The following is a 14,289-nucleotide window of genomic DNA, read 5'->3' as shown; positions in this document are numbered from 1 at the left end:
TTCAAACTGATTAATAACACAAACACATTCTCAAGATCTCGCGCTTCTTTTTCTTCTCTGTCGAAACGAAACCTATATAAATTATAAAATGAAATTGTTAACAAAAATTAAAACGAAATGACTTTATAATAATCTCTGATGATTTCTATAACTAAGATTATTATTAGAGTGCAAACAAAAGAGAGGGACAAATGTGGAACACGACAAGTGAGAAGGCCAAAGCGACTGCGTGATAAATCCAAGTATTGCGGCGAATGTGAAGGCCTTAGATTTTTACATCCGTCAACGGTCAACCCTAAACCGTTTTTGCGACGATTGTTAATGAATGATTAATACAATTACTTAAATTGATGTGTTATACGCTTAAATGTGAATACCACAAACTATAAAACAAGCAAGCTGAGTTCATTCACATGATGAAGACATTATGTTCTGAAATTCTCAATCATCATATAACATTATTATATTTTTTTTGGCGCATTAAACTTTTTAATGAAAATCAGTATAGTAATAAAGGAATTGCCCCATACTTTTTACACTAACTTAATACTATTTACGCTAGTGAGATTAATTTCTGACACCCCTAACTTTTTTACTTGGAGAAGAAGTCGTCTATATGTTTAACCCAAAATCAATATCTTGCTAACATAAACGAACAAATTACAAATTTTTAAAAAAATATATAGATAGTGAATTTATACCAAAGAATAGAAGAAGTAAAATTAAATGTAGCAGATGTTATTAATTTGTAGGCAATTAAGACAGTAAAGACATTGAAAATTCAACTCGAGACAAATAGAACATTTGGAATCCGTAATCACAGTTTCAAATACGAAGTTTCCAAAGACTTTGTCTGGTGTTTAACGTATAATCTTGATCTGTTAAAACAATTGTTTTGACCATACATCCAAAACATTATTTTAGCATGATTATATATTTTTGATGTACTAAACCATTTCTTTATTATGGCTTACATAGATGATATTTAAAACAAAAAATCTATATATAAACATAACCTTATTTATTTCTTTGATTTATCAAACTGTTCGTGATAGCAAATTTTGGGTTTTTAGTGTACAGTAGCGTCTATTGACAATTAGATCCCATTCACAAACTTAAGTATAATATTCAAACAATATAAAATATTTAAAAAGTCGAGATACTTGCGTCGCATTTTATTGTTGCGATTCGACCAATTGAAGCTTTACTAACGTTGACCAAGTCAGCCCTGAAGAAGGTCAACCCGTAATGGAAGATTAATATCTGAAGCAGTTAAAGCACATATATAAGCCAACCAAGTTCGTCCAGAAATAATTAATATCAAGATCTTCTAACTAATTCATCGTTACTAAAAAGGAATTTGGTATCCAAAATACACTGTTCTTTCTTTTGGGGAAAATATATACTAATTTACTGCTTCTCAACTAACAAAGCAGCAACCAAATGCCAAAATTAATTGGAAAGATTTTTTGTTTTCTCTGACAAAACAAGATATCTGAATGTAGTCTAGTACTAGTAAATAACTATTTCAATTAAAAAGCTTTTTTCTGTATTAAAATCTTATTCTGATTTAAGAAACGAAATGAATTAATGGGAAGGGTAAGAAAGTAAAACGGTAAATTAAAGAATTAAAGAAAGATAGAGCCCACATCACTTTAATCTCCCTTAGTTTTCCCTCCTTATTACCCCATCTTGGATCCATCTTCGATTTCAACACCTACAAAAAAAAGCTTATGATTAAAGAACCAAAAAGAAACAAAATAAAAAAGCTTACAACAAACTCTCATATTCTCAAGAACTTCTCTTTCAATTTCAATGGCTTTACTAACTTTCTTGCCGGAAAACGCAGAGCCTCCAAAACAAACCCCACCGCCGAGCAAACGCAAGAAACGCGAGAACCCCACCGACCAAACGCAGCCGCAAAAACCACGCAAACCGCAGAAACCGAAGAAACCAGCACCTCAGAAGCAACCGTCTTCATGGGACCAAATCAAGAACCTATTGACTTGCAAGCAAATCGAAGGGTCAAGAGTCCACGATCCATCCAAGAACTCTCAATCTGGCCCGTCCATGACGACTCACTTATCTCCTTCCAAGCTCAGCTCGTCGTGTAGCTCCATCTGTAGTTTCAGAGACGTGGCACACGGAAACACTCGCGTGGTTCATAGAGCCGACCACTCTCCAGACGTAGCTAACTCGGCTACTCCTGCTGACTCGGAGACTCGTCTTCTGACTCGGAAACCTGGTCAACACGGTTCTTCTTCATCATCTCGGTCTCTTATATCTGGCTCAGCGAGATCGAATGGCAGCGGAAGTTACACGTCATCCTCAACGACGTCGTTTAGAGCCATGCAGTTCCGGAAACTCTCCGGATGTTACGAATGTCACATGATCGTTGACCCTAGCAGGTAATTACAAAACTTAATGAATGCTAAGAAAATAAAATTAGCTGTAATTATATTTCTGTAAATTCAGTTTTTTTTTCTTTTTTGAATTTTAGGTATCCGATTTCGCCTAGGGTTTGTGCTTGTTCCCAATGTGGAGAAGTTTTTCCGAAGCTTGAAAGCTTGGAGCTTCATCAAGCGGTTCGTCACGCAGGTAAGGTTTTGTTTTTGGTTAAAAGTTGTTTGACTTTAGGGTTTAGCTCAAATTATTTAATTGTGCTACAATTTGGTGTGTGTGGTCACGTTTTTAAAGTTAACCCTAGTACTAAGAAGACCTTATTTTCTTTATCTAGTGTCATTTTGCAAACACAAATTTCTTGGTAAAGTAAAGTCTTGAAAGATTATATTTTGCATATATCCCTTGAAATTTGTTTAAGATCTAATTTAGTCCAAAATAATGACTTGTGAATGATTTACTTGTTTAGCATTTTGATTGAATAACTAGCACTAACACATGGTTTTTGGTGAATACACACTTGGATTTATCGATAGATTTACCATAATGTACTAAGCAATAATTAGCGAGCTTGTTTTCATTTTTTCATAGCGTAGACACTAATTTTTAATCAAGATCTCAATGTTATTGTCGGTGATAATATCTATCAAATAAAATTAGCCAAGATTTGGCATTATGTTCTAGTTTGCTACTAGAATAGAATAGAAACTCACATAACGCATTTTCAAAGAAAAATACAAAATAGAAGAGGAATATTAATCTGAGAACAAATATGTTCTACAGTGTCCATATCTGTCATTTTTGCTTTGGAAACACTTCGGTGCGATGGGACCATTTGTACTAAAAAAACGAACAGCTGTCACAGTTCTTAACTAAATTCAATGTCCCCTGATATTATTACGTGTCAGTTTCCTACTCGTCAGTACCAGAATTAAAACCCCCACCTGACAAACCGAATTAAAACTCCAGAATTTTGTTTTCTTCCTTTGTTTTCCCTGAATTAAGAGCAAAAACGTTGTCGTTTTATTACTTTTGCAGTTTCGGAGTTAGGTCCGGAAGATTCGGGTCGAAACATAGTGGAGATCATATTCAAGTCAAGCTGGCTTAAAAAAGATAGTCCGATCTGCAAGATCGAACGGATATTAAAAGTCCACAACACTCAACGCACGATCCAACGGTTCGAAGACTGCCGAGACGCAGTGAAGGCGCGTGCACTTCAAACAACCAGAAAAGACGCTCGTTGTGCCGCCGACGGCAACGAGCTCCTCCGTTTTCACTGCACCACTCTCACTTGCTCTCTCGGCTCTCGTGGCTCCTCTTCTCTCTGCTCTAATCTCCCTACTTGCGGCGTCTGCAACGTGATTCGTCACGGCTTTCAAGGAAAATCCGGCGCCGGAGGAGCCACCGGCGGCGTGAGGACGACGGCGAGCAGTGGAAGAGCAGATGATTTGCTGAGGTGTAGCGACGATGCGAGGAGAGTGATGCTTGTGTGCCGTGTGATCGCTGGGAGAGTTAAGCGTGTCGATTTACCGGCGGATTCTCCGGCCACGGAACAGAAGTCTCCGGCGGAGGATAATTTAGCGGTTGGAGTTTCTTCGAGTAGCGGTGCGTTTGACTCGGTGGCTGTCAACGCCGGCGTTTATTCGAATCTGGAGGAGCTGGTGGTTTATAACCCGAGAGCTATATTACCTTGCTTCGTGGTTATTTACAAAGTTTTAGAATCTTAAATTTGTAATGTTAACTTTCAGAAATAATGTTTTATTTTTTGTAGCACTTCTAACTTTTTTAATATCATAGGGAGATTAGTTCAATCATCATCATCTCCGATTTTAACTTGCATCACATAAATCCCATCGTATTATCGACTAATTTAGTGTAATTAGGAGGCGAGGCTAATTATTGTTGTTGATATGATGATTAGGTTAAGAATGCTTCATGGTTAAAGGTGAAGTTAATTTGTAATTGTCTCTCGTTTTGTTTTCTCTCAGTTTTTGGGCTTTTCGACAGGTAAATTTTTATTTTGACCACAGTAACTTTTGTAGGTGTTTTCACACTGGGTGGGCATCAAATAGTGTGGGAGTGGCAGAGGTGATATAATTGCTACCACATGCGTATTCAGTAAATTGTTTTGTTCTCCCGAGTTCTTTTTCGTATTTTATTTTCTAGGGAAAGCTGATTTGTTTTTCATAACCAGGCAAAGCTGTTTTTATATTTAAAGAAATCTTTTTTTTTTGGGTATTGCATGATTTTAATTTAGTAGTTTCCAGATAAGTTCAAAAACAACCCATAAATAATAAAGCGTTTGCACGCTGAGAGGGAGCCATTGGAACTTTCCTCGTTGTCAGAAGTTGCTACATTGTTTATTTGGTAATCACTCCATTCTTCTTGAAGTTGCAAATAAAATCAGAGCCATTTTTAATTATTCAAGTGTTTGTAACAAATATGTGGTGAACATAGGTTTAAAATCAAAAAGTTATTAAAAATATGGATCTAAAGCTGCCTTTTAATGGCGAAATTGAAAAAGAAAAAAAAATCTGCTGCTGGAAGTCGAACATGGATTTCAAAGGACTGTCGACAGTTGAACACAGATTTCAACCTTTTGACACTAACCTTTGTGCTACAACGGTTTTGATTATTTTTGAGCAAAATAACATTGGATCTCTTCATTAGATGTAAACTCAATGAGTTTTCAAAACTTGTTACATTTAGCACATTAATTATTTATAGACAGTCAAGTGACTGATAATATCAAAACTGATCAAGAACAAGTTAATAAAACTCACTTTTATTAAACTTTAGGAAACTCTCTCAAAACCTAAAGATCCAAAACTCAAACTTGTAAGTTATGCCACACATTGGCATCTCCTAATATAGATGTTTAGATTACTCCTAAACCTAAAGGGATAAGGTAATTAGATAACTCCTAATTTCCTTTTCTCTAATCCTAACACTTTTAGGAAATATAACTTATCTCAAAAGAAGAATCTAGAAGCTTGCTCCTTAAGCTTCTTTCAAGCTTACTCCAACAACTGAATCCTGAAATACAAATCCTCTACCCTTATTGATAGACCAGCTAAAACGACAGGATAAAAACTAAACTAAACAGTCTGCCTTCAAAAGTTAAATTGGCTTATTTTCAAAAGATAAGATATAAAATATAAAATGGGCTTTATAAATACTAAGATGGCCCAAATAAGAAGGCTGCTCTCCAAAGAGGAATCTGGCCATCATCGTCCTTGGAGTTGGTGTTTGATTACAGTAGCCAAGCCGAGTTCTAACAAGAAAGAAGCGATTCTGTGCTCATGCGAAGAAGAGATCACGGCAGTGAGTGCATATCATGTCTTTGATTATCTCAACAGTTATGAAATTGACGTTATGCTGCAGCGGAATTTAATTGCTTTTAAGCCAAGTAACATTTTATATATTTATTACATGGAGCTTGTTACACTTGGTCCTTAATTACCTTAGAGAAACTTTGAGCCGAAAACTGTTGTGCTATTTACACGAACCTTGATTTCAGATTCAAAGGTCTTGAATCGATGAATTAGACCTAGTAATCTTTTGTTGCTATATACTTTAAAATCATAAATGTATACACCAATTGAATCAGTCTTATAAAATTCTTTGATATAATTAGATTTCGACGAAATTGAAATATTGAGTTGTTTACGTGTTATCCAGGTGGTTTAGTTTTTACTTAAAGGTAGAATTAAAGCAGAAGACATAATCATAACCGTCATAAAACCTTAAATTATAAAAAGGATCTAAATCCAATAATCATTTCACCAAAAGCCTCTAATTCTTCTATATATATGCTCTGTCCATGTCGACTCCTCTTTAATTTATTTCCTTAAATTATCTGCTTTTTCTATGTACATTGCCTACTTTAAATAAATAAAAAACTCTTTGTTTTGTTCTACGAATAATGTTTTTGAAGCTAAATGACTAAATGTTGCTTACTGGTCCCAAATTTGATTGTGCCCTATAACGAGGTCAAAGTCAAGTGTAAATGCAGGACCACAAAACTCTTCCCGAATGTAATCACTAATTACAGCTTTAATTATGCATTAATTATAAGGCAAATGAACCTATGATTAATCGTACGTTGTTGATCAGTTCCTTGGTTCGTTTTTTTCTATATGTTTATTGGAAGCTTTAAATACGTAAGAAAACTCCAGTCTTGCTAGGTCCATGTGGTATTAACATTTATAGCAAAAGATACTGATATTGTCTTAGAATGTTGAAGGTACTATCTTTACTCGCATAAATATTCCAGGGTTTTATTTACCATATTTCGTAAATGCAGTCACATTTACACGAAACATTTGAATTGGAGATTCACAATTGGCGTTAGGGAAAGTTAACGAAAATTGAGAATAAGTGAAATAATTTGTAGATTTTTTACAAAAATTTAAATAATGCTAGTTCAGTAGTAATGGTGACAGTGCTTGGATGTCGGAACTAGTTTTGCTCCTCAAGACCTAAAACAGCAAAATGGCTAGTTTTACTCCTGAAGACTTGAAACCTCTAGTCTTTTAAAAACATACTGACAATTAAATTACATTCTGAGTCTACTAGTTAAAAATGGGCCCTACATTTGTTCATAGGATAAACACATCTCAAGAAATTCTTTGGTGTTTTAATCATTGAAACACTCTTCTTCCTGGTTCCCCTCCTTGATGAATCATTACAAATTTACTTAGGGATTTCTTTTCTAAGAAAAAAAAAATGAATACTTCTTTATTGTAATATTAAATCATCAAAACATCTACATACGTAAGAGCTATAGTTTCAGTGTTTCACCATTCCATATACACAAACCCTTACAAGATCCTTCATCGTTAATTAATAAACGATAAGTTTGATAGGATCACCATGAAGCTCTTCCACAGATTCCGAAAGATTCTCATGAGGCTCATTGATCTCACTGTCCCTACCTCCTCCCGCCGGAAGAAGAACTCCGGCAACGGAGAGGGGTTTGAGCCGCCGAAGATCTCGTGCAGTAGTTCATACTACTCGTCTCACGTACACTACAGTGAAGCTATCGCAGATTGCATTGAGTTCTTCAACAAGTCTTCGGCTATATCTTGTGATGAGGATCATGAAGCTCGTCATGTAGACGACCACGGTCGTGTTTGTTTCTACGTTTAATCGACATCTCAAAACTCACGTGTATCCTTTTGCATCAACATTTGATTCGAGGGGTTTGCTTTTATTTTATTTTATTTGAGTTATTTTGATTTTGAGACACTTATATTATGGCAGTTTATAAAAATTATGTCAGTTTATAAATATTATGTCAGTTTATAAATTATGTCCACATCTTTCATGATTATTTTTTTATTTTTTTTTTTGAAACTTCTAGCATTTCATCACTCTCAAACTATCCTTTTGAATAAATTAACAAAATTATAGTTGTCTAGTAGTTAAACGACTTATTTCGGGTTGGAACTTAGACGATCCATATATTTTTACTGTGTTTTATTTTTAGTCATGGTTGACCACTTTAAATGTCGTAAATAATAAAACTAGACGATAAACGATTTATCGCATGTTCTGAAATTACTAAGAAAATAGAAAAATGGATTTGGAATTAGTTTACTACCCAAATTTTGTATGTTTCGCATAAATTTAAAATTCAATCCACATGTAGAATGAATTGACTAAAATGGTCGAATAGTTAATAACTCAGTTTTTAAAAAAAAATAAAAGAAGAGCGGATTGTGACATTACGATACAAACATTCTACTCGAGATATCAAGTTTTTTTCCGAATATAACGAGTATAAATCAAAATATATTCAAGAAAACTTTACGAAGGTCATAGACTCATACATGTGCCATTATTATTTTTAAAAAAAAACACACACACACACACTTACAAGAGAAGAGAAGAAATTTTAGAAACCAAAGCTGTTTCACTGCAAAACCTTTTTCTTTGAGAAAATCCCTCCAATAAACAAAGGGATCAAACTCTTCTTCTTCTTCGTCTTCTTCTTCTGCTCCTTGTTTCTCATCGAAGGGTGTCTCTCGAGAAACATATCCACCACCGACCCGTTATTGCCCGTTGTAGGGTTTGCAAATGTAACGTATCTCTTCTCACTCATCGATCTCAAGCTTGGACTAGTACTTATTGGTTCATCATCAACGTGAGGAACCAACACTTCGAATTTGGTTTTGAAAACTGTCTCATCGATTTTCGTTACGGGTTTCTCAGGATCTACCCTCAGCTTCAGAAGTTCTTGTTTTGTCCTTTCAAGCTCTTCCTTAAGAGAAGACAAAGAGTTTTTCATTTGTATGCTTTCTTCTTTTGCCCTTTTGAGATTGTGTTTTGTCTCTTTAAGCTCTATCTCAACCTTTGCTGGATCTTCCAATTTCTCGCCTTCCATCTGTTTCTTGATCAATGTTATACCACAATCTCGAAATCAAATGATAAAAATAGATATAGTGACTGAGAAAGAATGGGACTTGCCACTTTGAGATGGTTGGAATAAACTTGACTGGCTAAGACTCTCTCGCCGAACAAAGCGACCGCTTCTTTGACTGTTTTAAACGGCGCCGTTGTGTCGATCTCTGCTCTCCTCATCGTCTCAATCATATAGCTGCTTAGTTCTCTGTTAAGAGATACATAAGCTTGCTTATAGCTTGGTGACTTTAGAATAGAGTGGGATATTACGCAAAGCATATTAGTTTCTTCATCTCCACTTCGTCAGAATACTCTTCTTTTTCAATTTTTTTTTAGTATATTTTTATAGTTTTTGGGAGTATATTCGACATATACATGGTGGTTTTTACTGATATATTTGTCATGTCATTGTCTAAATTCAAATTGATAGTTTGCATATGTGAGTTATTGCTAACTAACATAAGAAAAGAGAAAATTGTTTCATAAATATATTTTGTTTTGTCTTTTTTTTTTCTTAATATTATTCATGTCTAGCCCTCATGAAAAAACATGGCTAAAAAAAAAGAAAAAATGTTCCAGATTTTAGTTAAAAATGGAACAAACTAAAAAGTCGAAATATTCCCACCATTACATACCACTTTCCTAAAATTTTAGTATATCATAAAGAAGTAAAGTCGTTTTACATGGAACCGTAAGACCAAAAAAGAAACATTGATAATAGATTGTAGAAATAACTTGCTGCACAAGAAACACAACTTTTGCAATTAAAACATACTTGAAGACATTAAAGAATTTTTTTTTCTCCTGTGAATATCATTTCAGAAACAGGGTCCTAGAGAAAATTTGCCCCTTTTCAGAACTCGTGGATCATTTACATAAAAAGACATTAAAGGGTTTTCTCAAACAAGTGGGATTCAATCATCTTTCACCGACAATGTGTTCATCCCGAATTTCATCACCTGAGAACCACACCTTCTTAAATTCTGCCGAAGACAGAAACAGATCTCCGTTTTTTTTCTCAACCAACTGTATCATCCTTAGAACTAATTTAACCATAACGCAAAGCATCTTCACGACTGCTCGTTGCAGAGTAGTTGCAATGGTGTTCTTGTATCTTCATAGATAAGTGGGAAATGGTGCTCTTGCCTGTTCATCACCGTCCGTGAAGGATTGTTATTGTGATGGCTCATTGACATTGCCATGAGACGATGTTGCTGTTGAGATAGATTGAACCTTGGGGAGGAAGCAACGTGTAGAGATTGAACACTAGTCAGGTTTAAGGAGAGGTTTGGTTTACTGTATTGGCTCGACAATGGCGGCACGGTGTTTCCACTAGTTGGTGGTCTGTACTGAGCAGCCCATAGCCTTTTTTGAAGCTGTTGCTGCTGCTGCTGGTTTGCGTTGTAAGCGGTTTGGAATCGACTGGCTAGATAAGGAGAAATCTGCTGCACCTACAACAAAATGAAAAAATAAAATGTGTGAAGTAAGATATGTCACTAAAACCATTAATTACAAGCAAAACTTTCTTCAGTGAAGAGATAATTTGGGGCATAGCAAAAAACAAAACCTGATGGCTAGAAGTTGCAGGTGAGTGCTGGCTTTTGTAAGCTGTAGAGATAGGATATTGTGGAAATGTGTTTGGAATTGGGAAATGAGATTGTGCTGCTCCAGCAGATGAAAGAGAGAGAAAATTGTAGCTCTGTTCATTTGAAGGGAAAAGAGATTTGGATCAGAGAGGAAACGAGTTAACCGAATCAGAACAATTATGTTGTATATTTACCTGTTTCTGTGAAGAGGTGTGCGGACCATAAAGCTCGAGAGCAAGCTGAGTCATGTCTTCTTGCACGGGTTTTGGATTATGTGTCTTGTGTAAATCGAGCGGATGCGGATATTGATACCTCTGGGATGGAGAAACCATGCTTTTAAAGTCATTAATGGGTGTCACCGGATCAGGGAGTCCACAAGGTTGTAACATTTCTGAAGATCTTTGCTCGATTTGGTTACTTTTACTGGTCTGTAATGCTTTGATGAGTCGGGAAATGTAAACGTGAGAGGCACATTTCTTCAACTTTCTCGGCTGGACTCTCAACGGTTCATTCAAGAGTGAAGCATTTTTGGAAGGAGAAACTGCTTGACCCATCCAAGGTGGAAGCTTTGTAGAAGATGGCCTGATATAAGAAACATCCACATACATATAAGAGAAAAAACAGAGCAGCCATAAAAATGAAATTAACAGACAATTTAAATGTTAGAGTTACTTTGAAAGAACGTGGGAACCACATTGGCTCGTCGAAGATAGGCCAGGCCATAGCGCAAGACCTTTAATAAGCACATTAGTCAGTATTAGGACAATGGTTTATATGTGATGCAAAGTTTGTAAAGTCGGTTTATTTACCGTTGCTCTTATAGTCTGTCTCACTTGTTGCTACCTTTGTTTCAATGGCTCTTGCCTACAAATTTCCAATTGAATCCATTAGCTTAACGAAACTTAACCAAAGAAAGTAAGATTTAGAATGTTGTCGTGTGCTTACATGTGCATCAGCCACATTCACTGAGCCGCTCTGCTTCAGTCTATCGATGAAATCAACCATTCTGTAAAATTATACAGCAAAAAAAAAAAAAATCAACTCAGAGTAAAACCGACAAAACCAAAAGACAAGTTATGCACGGGAATTCGCCACAAACCCTGTTGAGCTCCGCTGTTTATCAAGTTGCTCTAATGGCATATCATCAATCAGCTTAGTTTTGGCTGAAGAGAGAACTGAAACCTCCAGATCAAGAGATACGCCTTTTGTAAAGTCAGCTTCCACAACCAAAGTTGAGTCAACTTTGCTGGTTTCTTTCTCATCAGACAAAGGATCACAAGTCTTCTTATCAATAGAGCTAGTCTCAATAAACATTCCAGCTAAACCGTATAACGTCTCTGCAACTTCTTTCTCATCTTTCGAAATCATCATAGATTCAGGAACAGTAGCTTCTGCTTCCTAACCAAAATAAAAAATTAAAAGAAATCATTAGCTCATGTTTTTTATTTTACTTAACTATCTATCCTACAAAAAAAAAAAATGAAGCCATCATTCAAACCAACCATTTCTTGATTCTCCTTCTTTACGAAATCCATCTTGAAAGATTCATTTCCGGTTTTGGACCGGTTTACTCGCTTTGAAGCAGACGTTAGCTTAGAAACAGATTCAAGATTCCGCTTCTTCATGGCTGCAATTAAAAGTGCACTAAAACAGTTTCTAAACAAGTTGATAGCATTCACAAATGAGAAAAAAAAAGTGAAAAAAAAAGTGTAAAAAAAGGAATTTCAGATTCAAATACGACGTGATAAAGATTAAAGAGAGTTCCAAAATTGATAAAGACAAGCTTTAAAGAAAAGAAAGAACATAAATAATATTATAGTCTTGTTTCGATGAGATGAGACGATCTCTTTTGATTTTATAAGAAGGTAAAAGAACATAAAAGACAAGTAGCAGAATCTTGCGTCCATAAAAAGAAAGTGAGAAAAAAAGCAAAAGAGTTTGCTTGAAAAATAATCCAATATCTCTTCAGATTCAAAGCCGAATGCCATAATCTTCCCAACTACTCAGAAACTGAGTTTTACTGACACTTGCAGATCGCTCTATTATCATTAAAAAAAAAAAAATCTCAAATTTGCGACATAAAATTAAAAAAACATTCGACTTTATTCTATTCTTTATAAAAAAATTTGGTACAGTGAAGTTTCTCATTGGGTCACGAACAACGCACCTGAACGAAGCTTCCGTGGTACAGAGGCATGATTCACACCATTACTATCTTTCCAATTCTAATGATGAGGAGAGAAAGTGAGAGATATAATTAAGGGATTTGTTGTTGTGAGTAAATTTGGTTCCGTATTGATGAAAAACTTACCTTTTTTGGAAGCTTAGATTTCTTCCTAGAGACCTCGTTTTCTAAATCTGAAGCAGGAAAATCGTAAACCATCTCGTGTTTCTTATGGTTCGATTTCTCATCAGCTAAACCCAGTTTCTTCAGCATCCCTTTCTTCGATTTTGTAGCAAACCCAGATCCTAATCCATTGAGATAGGAAAACAGAGCAAACGACGAGGAGTTTTAATATAAAACGACAAAAATAAAAATTGGATTTTTGTTTGTTTGTTGGTTTCTAAAACTCGAAATTTAGATTATTGTTTACCAGATTGTTTCTTGGGAAATCGATTGGTTCCTCCACGTCTCACATCTCGACGACCCATTTCCATTTTTCCGATTTATTACTGTCTTCTTCTTCTTCCTTTCTCACCACTCAAAAATAGAGGTGAAAAAGAAAGACACAGAGGAAACCAACAAAAATCTCACTTCCACATGTCTCTGCAAAAATCCCTTGCGGTTTTCACACTTTGGTTAGATAACACCAAAAAGAAAGAAAAGTAGAAAGACGTTAAAGAAGAGAAAGAAAAAAAAGAGAGGAAAGTTAATAAAAATTGTTTCTCGTGTCTCGAAGAATCAGGTTCTTCGTGAAAGAAAGAAGAGAGAAAAAAGGAAGATTTAAAGGAGGTTAAAAAAAAAAAAGGGAGAATTAAAGGAGGATTTGTACATTCAACCCGTGATAAACCCCGTTGATTTTTTTTTTTTGAAAAAACAAAAGTAACTAAAAAATTGGATATTTTTCAATTTTCATAGTAGTGAAGAAAAACACTGCATTAATGGAGTCACTGTTCTTCAATCTAATCAAACATTGATATGTAACTGACACAAAAGGAAGAAAGAAAAAAAAAACGTATAAGAAAGGTAGTCTTTTTCTATCGCCAACAGTACAAATTATCGAAAAACACAGACGCTGATTCGAGCTTTGATTCATCGGAAGAAAAAAAACCCAGAATTTCAAAAAAAAAATAAAGAGGATGCGAGAGAAAAAAACCTTTGTGGGTCTCTCTTAAAAATCGAGCACTGTCTCTCTCTGATTACAAAATTTTCTCAAAGTTTCCACATTCCGAAGAAAAGACGGATAATCCGAAGCTGTCGCGTCGCTACGATCGCTTTTATAAATGTCACACAAATGACAAAACGCTTTAGTTACTACTCTCTCTCTCTTTCTCTCACTTTGTTTTCGTTTAATCTTCCTCTGTTATCGAACGGTGTGCAATAAAGAAGATAGGATAGGCGTCCGATTATTCAGTGTTTTGCCACGTAATCAATGAGCAGATCGATGTGGCAGACACGTCAGCGTTAAGAGCTGAAAAAATGTACTAGTGCATGGGTTTCCTATGATATGATTTGAATCCGTACTAGTGAATCCCTTTGGATTTGTTTTTTTTTTTTCTTTTTCCGACCAATCGGATTGGATATGCAAAGAAACCAAAAAAAAAAAAATGAATTATTATGATCAACATATACAATTTTGTTTGGTCGCTTCGAAATGTTTGATTTCCCTTTCCCTCTTTTTTAAGAAAATCACCAATTACTCAATTAGTCCAAATCATTCTGAATAATGTTAAGGAC

The 14,289-nt window shown here is 35.3% G+C and overlaps 4 protein-coding genes across 6 annotated transcripts; 2 read left to right on the top strand and 2 right to left on the bottom strand.

The window, feature by feature from the left end:
- The first annotated feature begins 1,729 nt into the window (after positions 1 to 1,729).
- On the top strand, positions 1,730 to 4,173 carry LOC18008599. The gene is made up of 3 exons (XM_006390218.2): positions 1,730 to 2,408; positions 2,501 to 2,598; positions 3,439 to 4,173. Exons 1-3 carry the CDS (start codon positions 1,816 to 1,818, stop codon positions 4,125 to 4,127), a joined length of 1,380 nt encoding a protein of 459 aa, XP_006390280.1. The 5' UTR covers positions 1,730 to 1,815; the 3' UTR covers positions 4,128 to 4,173.
- Positions 4,174 to 7,275: 3,102 nt separating this feature from the next.
- Positions 7,276 to 7,551, top strand: LOC18008048. Its single transcript, XM_006390217.1, has one exon. It carries the CDS (start codon positions 7,276 to 7,278, stop codon positions 7,549 to 7,551), a length of 276 nt encoding a protein of 91 aa, XP_006390279.1.
- A 751-nt stretch (positions 7,552 to 8,302) lies between these two features.
- Positions 8,303 to 8,999, bottom strand: LOC18008923 (WEB family protein At1g75720). Its single transcript, XM_024155942.1, has 2 exons — positions 8,872 to 8,999; positions 8,303 to 8,788 (listed from the first exon to the last, which is right to left on the bottom strand). Exons 1-2 carry the CDS (start codon positions 8,995 to 8,997, stop codon positions 8,318 to 8,320), a joined length of 597 nt encoding a protein of 198 aa, XP_024011710.1. The 5' UTR covers positions 8,998 to 8,999; the 3' UTR covers positions 8,303 to 8,317.
- A 562-nt stretch (positions 9,000 to 9,561) lies between these two features.
- On the bottom strand, positions 9,562 to 13,859 carry LOC18009086. Of its 3 annotated transcripts, none has more exons than XM_006390215.2 (12): positions 13,709 to 13,859; positions 12,986 to 13,158; positions 12,703 to 12,860; positions 12,559 to 12,616; positions 11,894 to 12,018; positions 11,491 to 11,789; positions 11,337 to 11,397; positions 11,201 to 11,255; positions 11,064 to 11,124; positions 10,586 to 10,973; positions 10,373 to 10,504; positions 9,562 to 10,256 (listed from the first exon to the last, which is right to left on the bottom strand). In XM_006390215.2, exons 2-12 carry the CDS (start codon positions 13,047 to 13,049, stop codon positions 9,876 to 9,878), a joined length of 1,782 nt encoding a protein of 593 aa, XP_006390277.1. In that variant the 5' UTR covers positions 13,050 to 13,158; positions 13,709 to 13,859; the 3' UTR covers positions 9,562 to 9,875. The 3 variants fall into 3 exon arrangements, with proteins under 3 accessions (XP_006390277.1, XP_024008959.1, XP_024008965.1); XM_024153191.1 differs by having other exon boundaries at positions 12,986 to 13,170; positions 13,709 to 13,835; XM_024153197.1 differs by lacking the exons at positions 12,986 to 13,158; positions 13,709 to 13,859 and having other exon boundaries at positions 12,559 to 12,618; positions 12,704 to 12,860.
- Between the last annotated feature and the right edge of the window lie 430 nt (positions 13,860 to 14,289).

This window comes from Eutrema salsugineum, unplaced genomic scaffold, assembly GCF_000478725.1.
Source record: "Eutrema salsugineum unplaced genomic scaffold, Eutsalg1_0 scaffold_9, whole genome shotgun sequence".
NCBI classification, from domain to species: Eukaryota; Viridiplantae; Streptophyta; class Magnoliopsida; order Brassicales; family Brassicaceae; genus Eutrema; species Eutrema salsugineum.
Note: the sequence above shows the minus strand (reverse complement) of the source record. Positions and strands in the feature narration are given on the sequence as shown.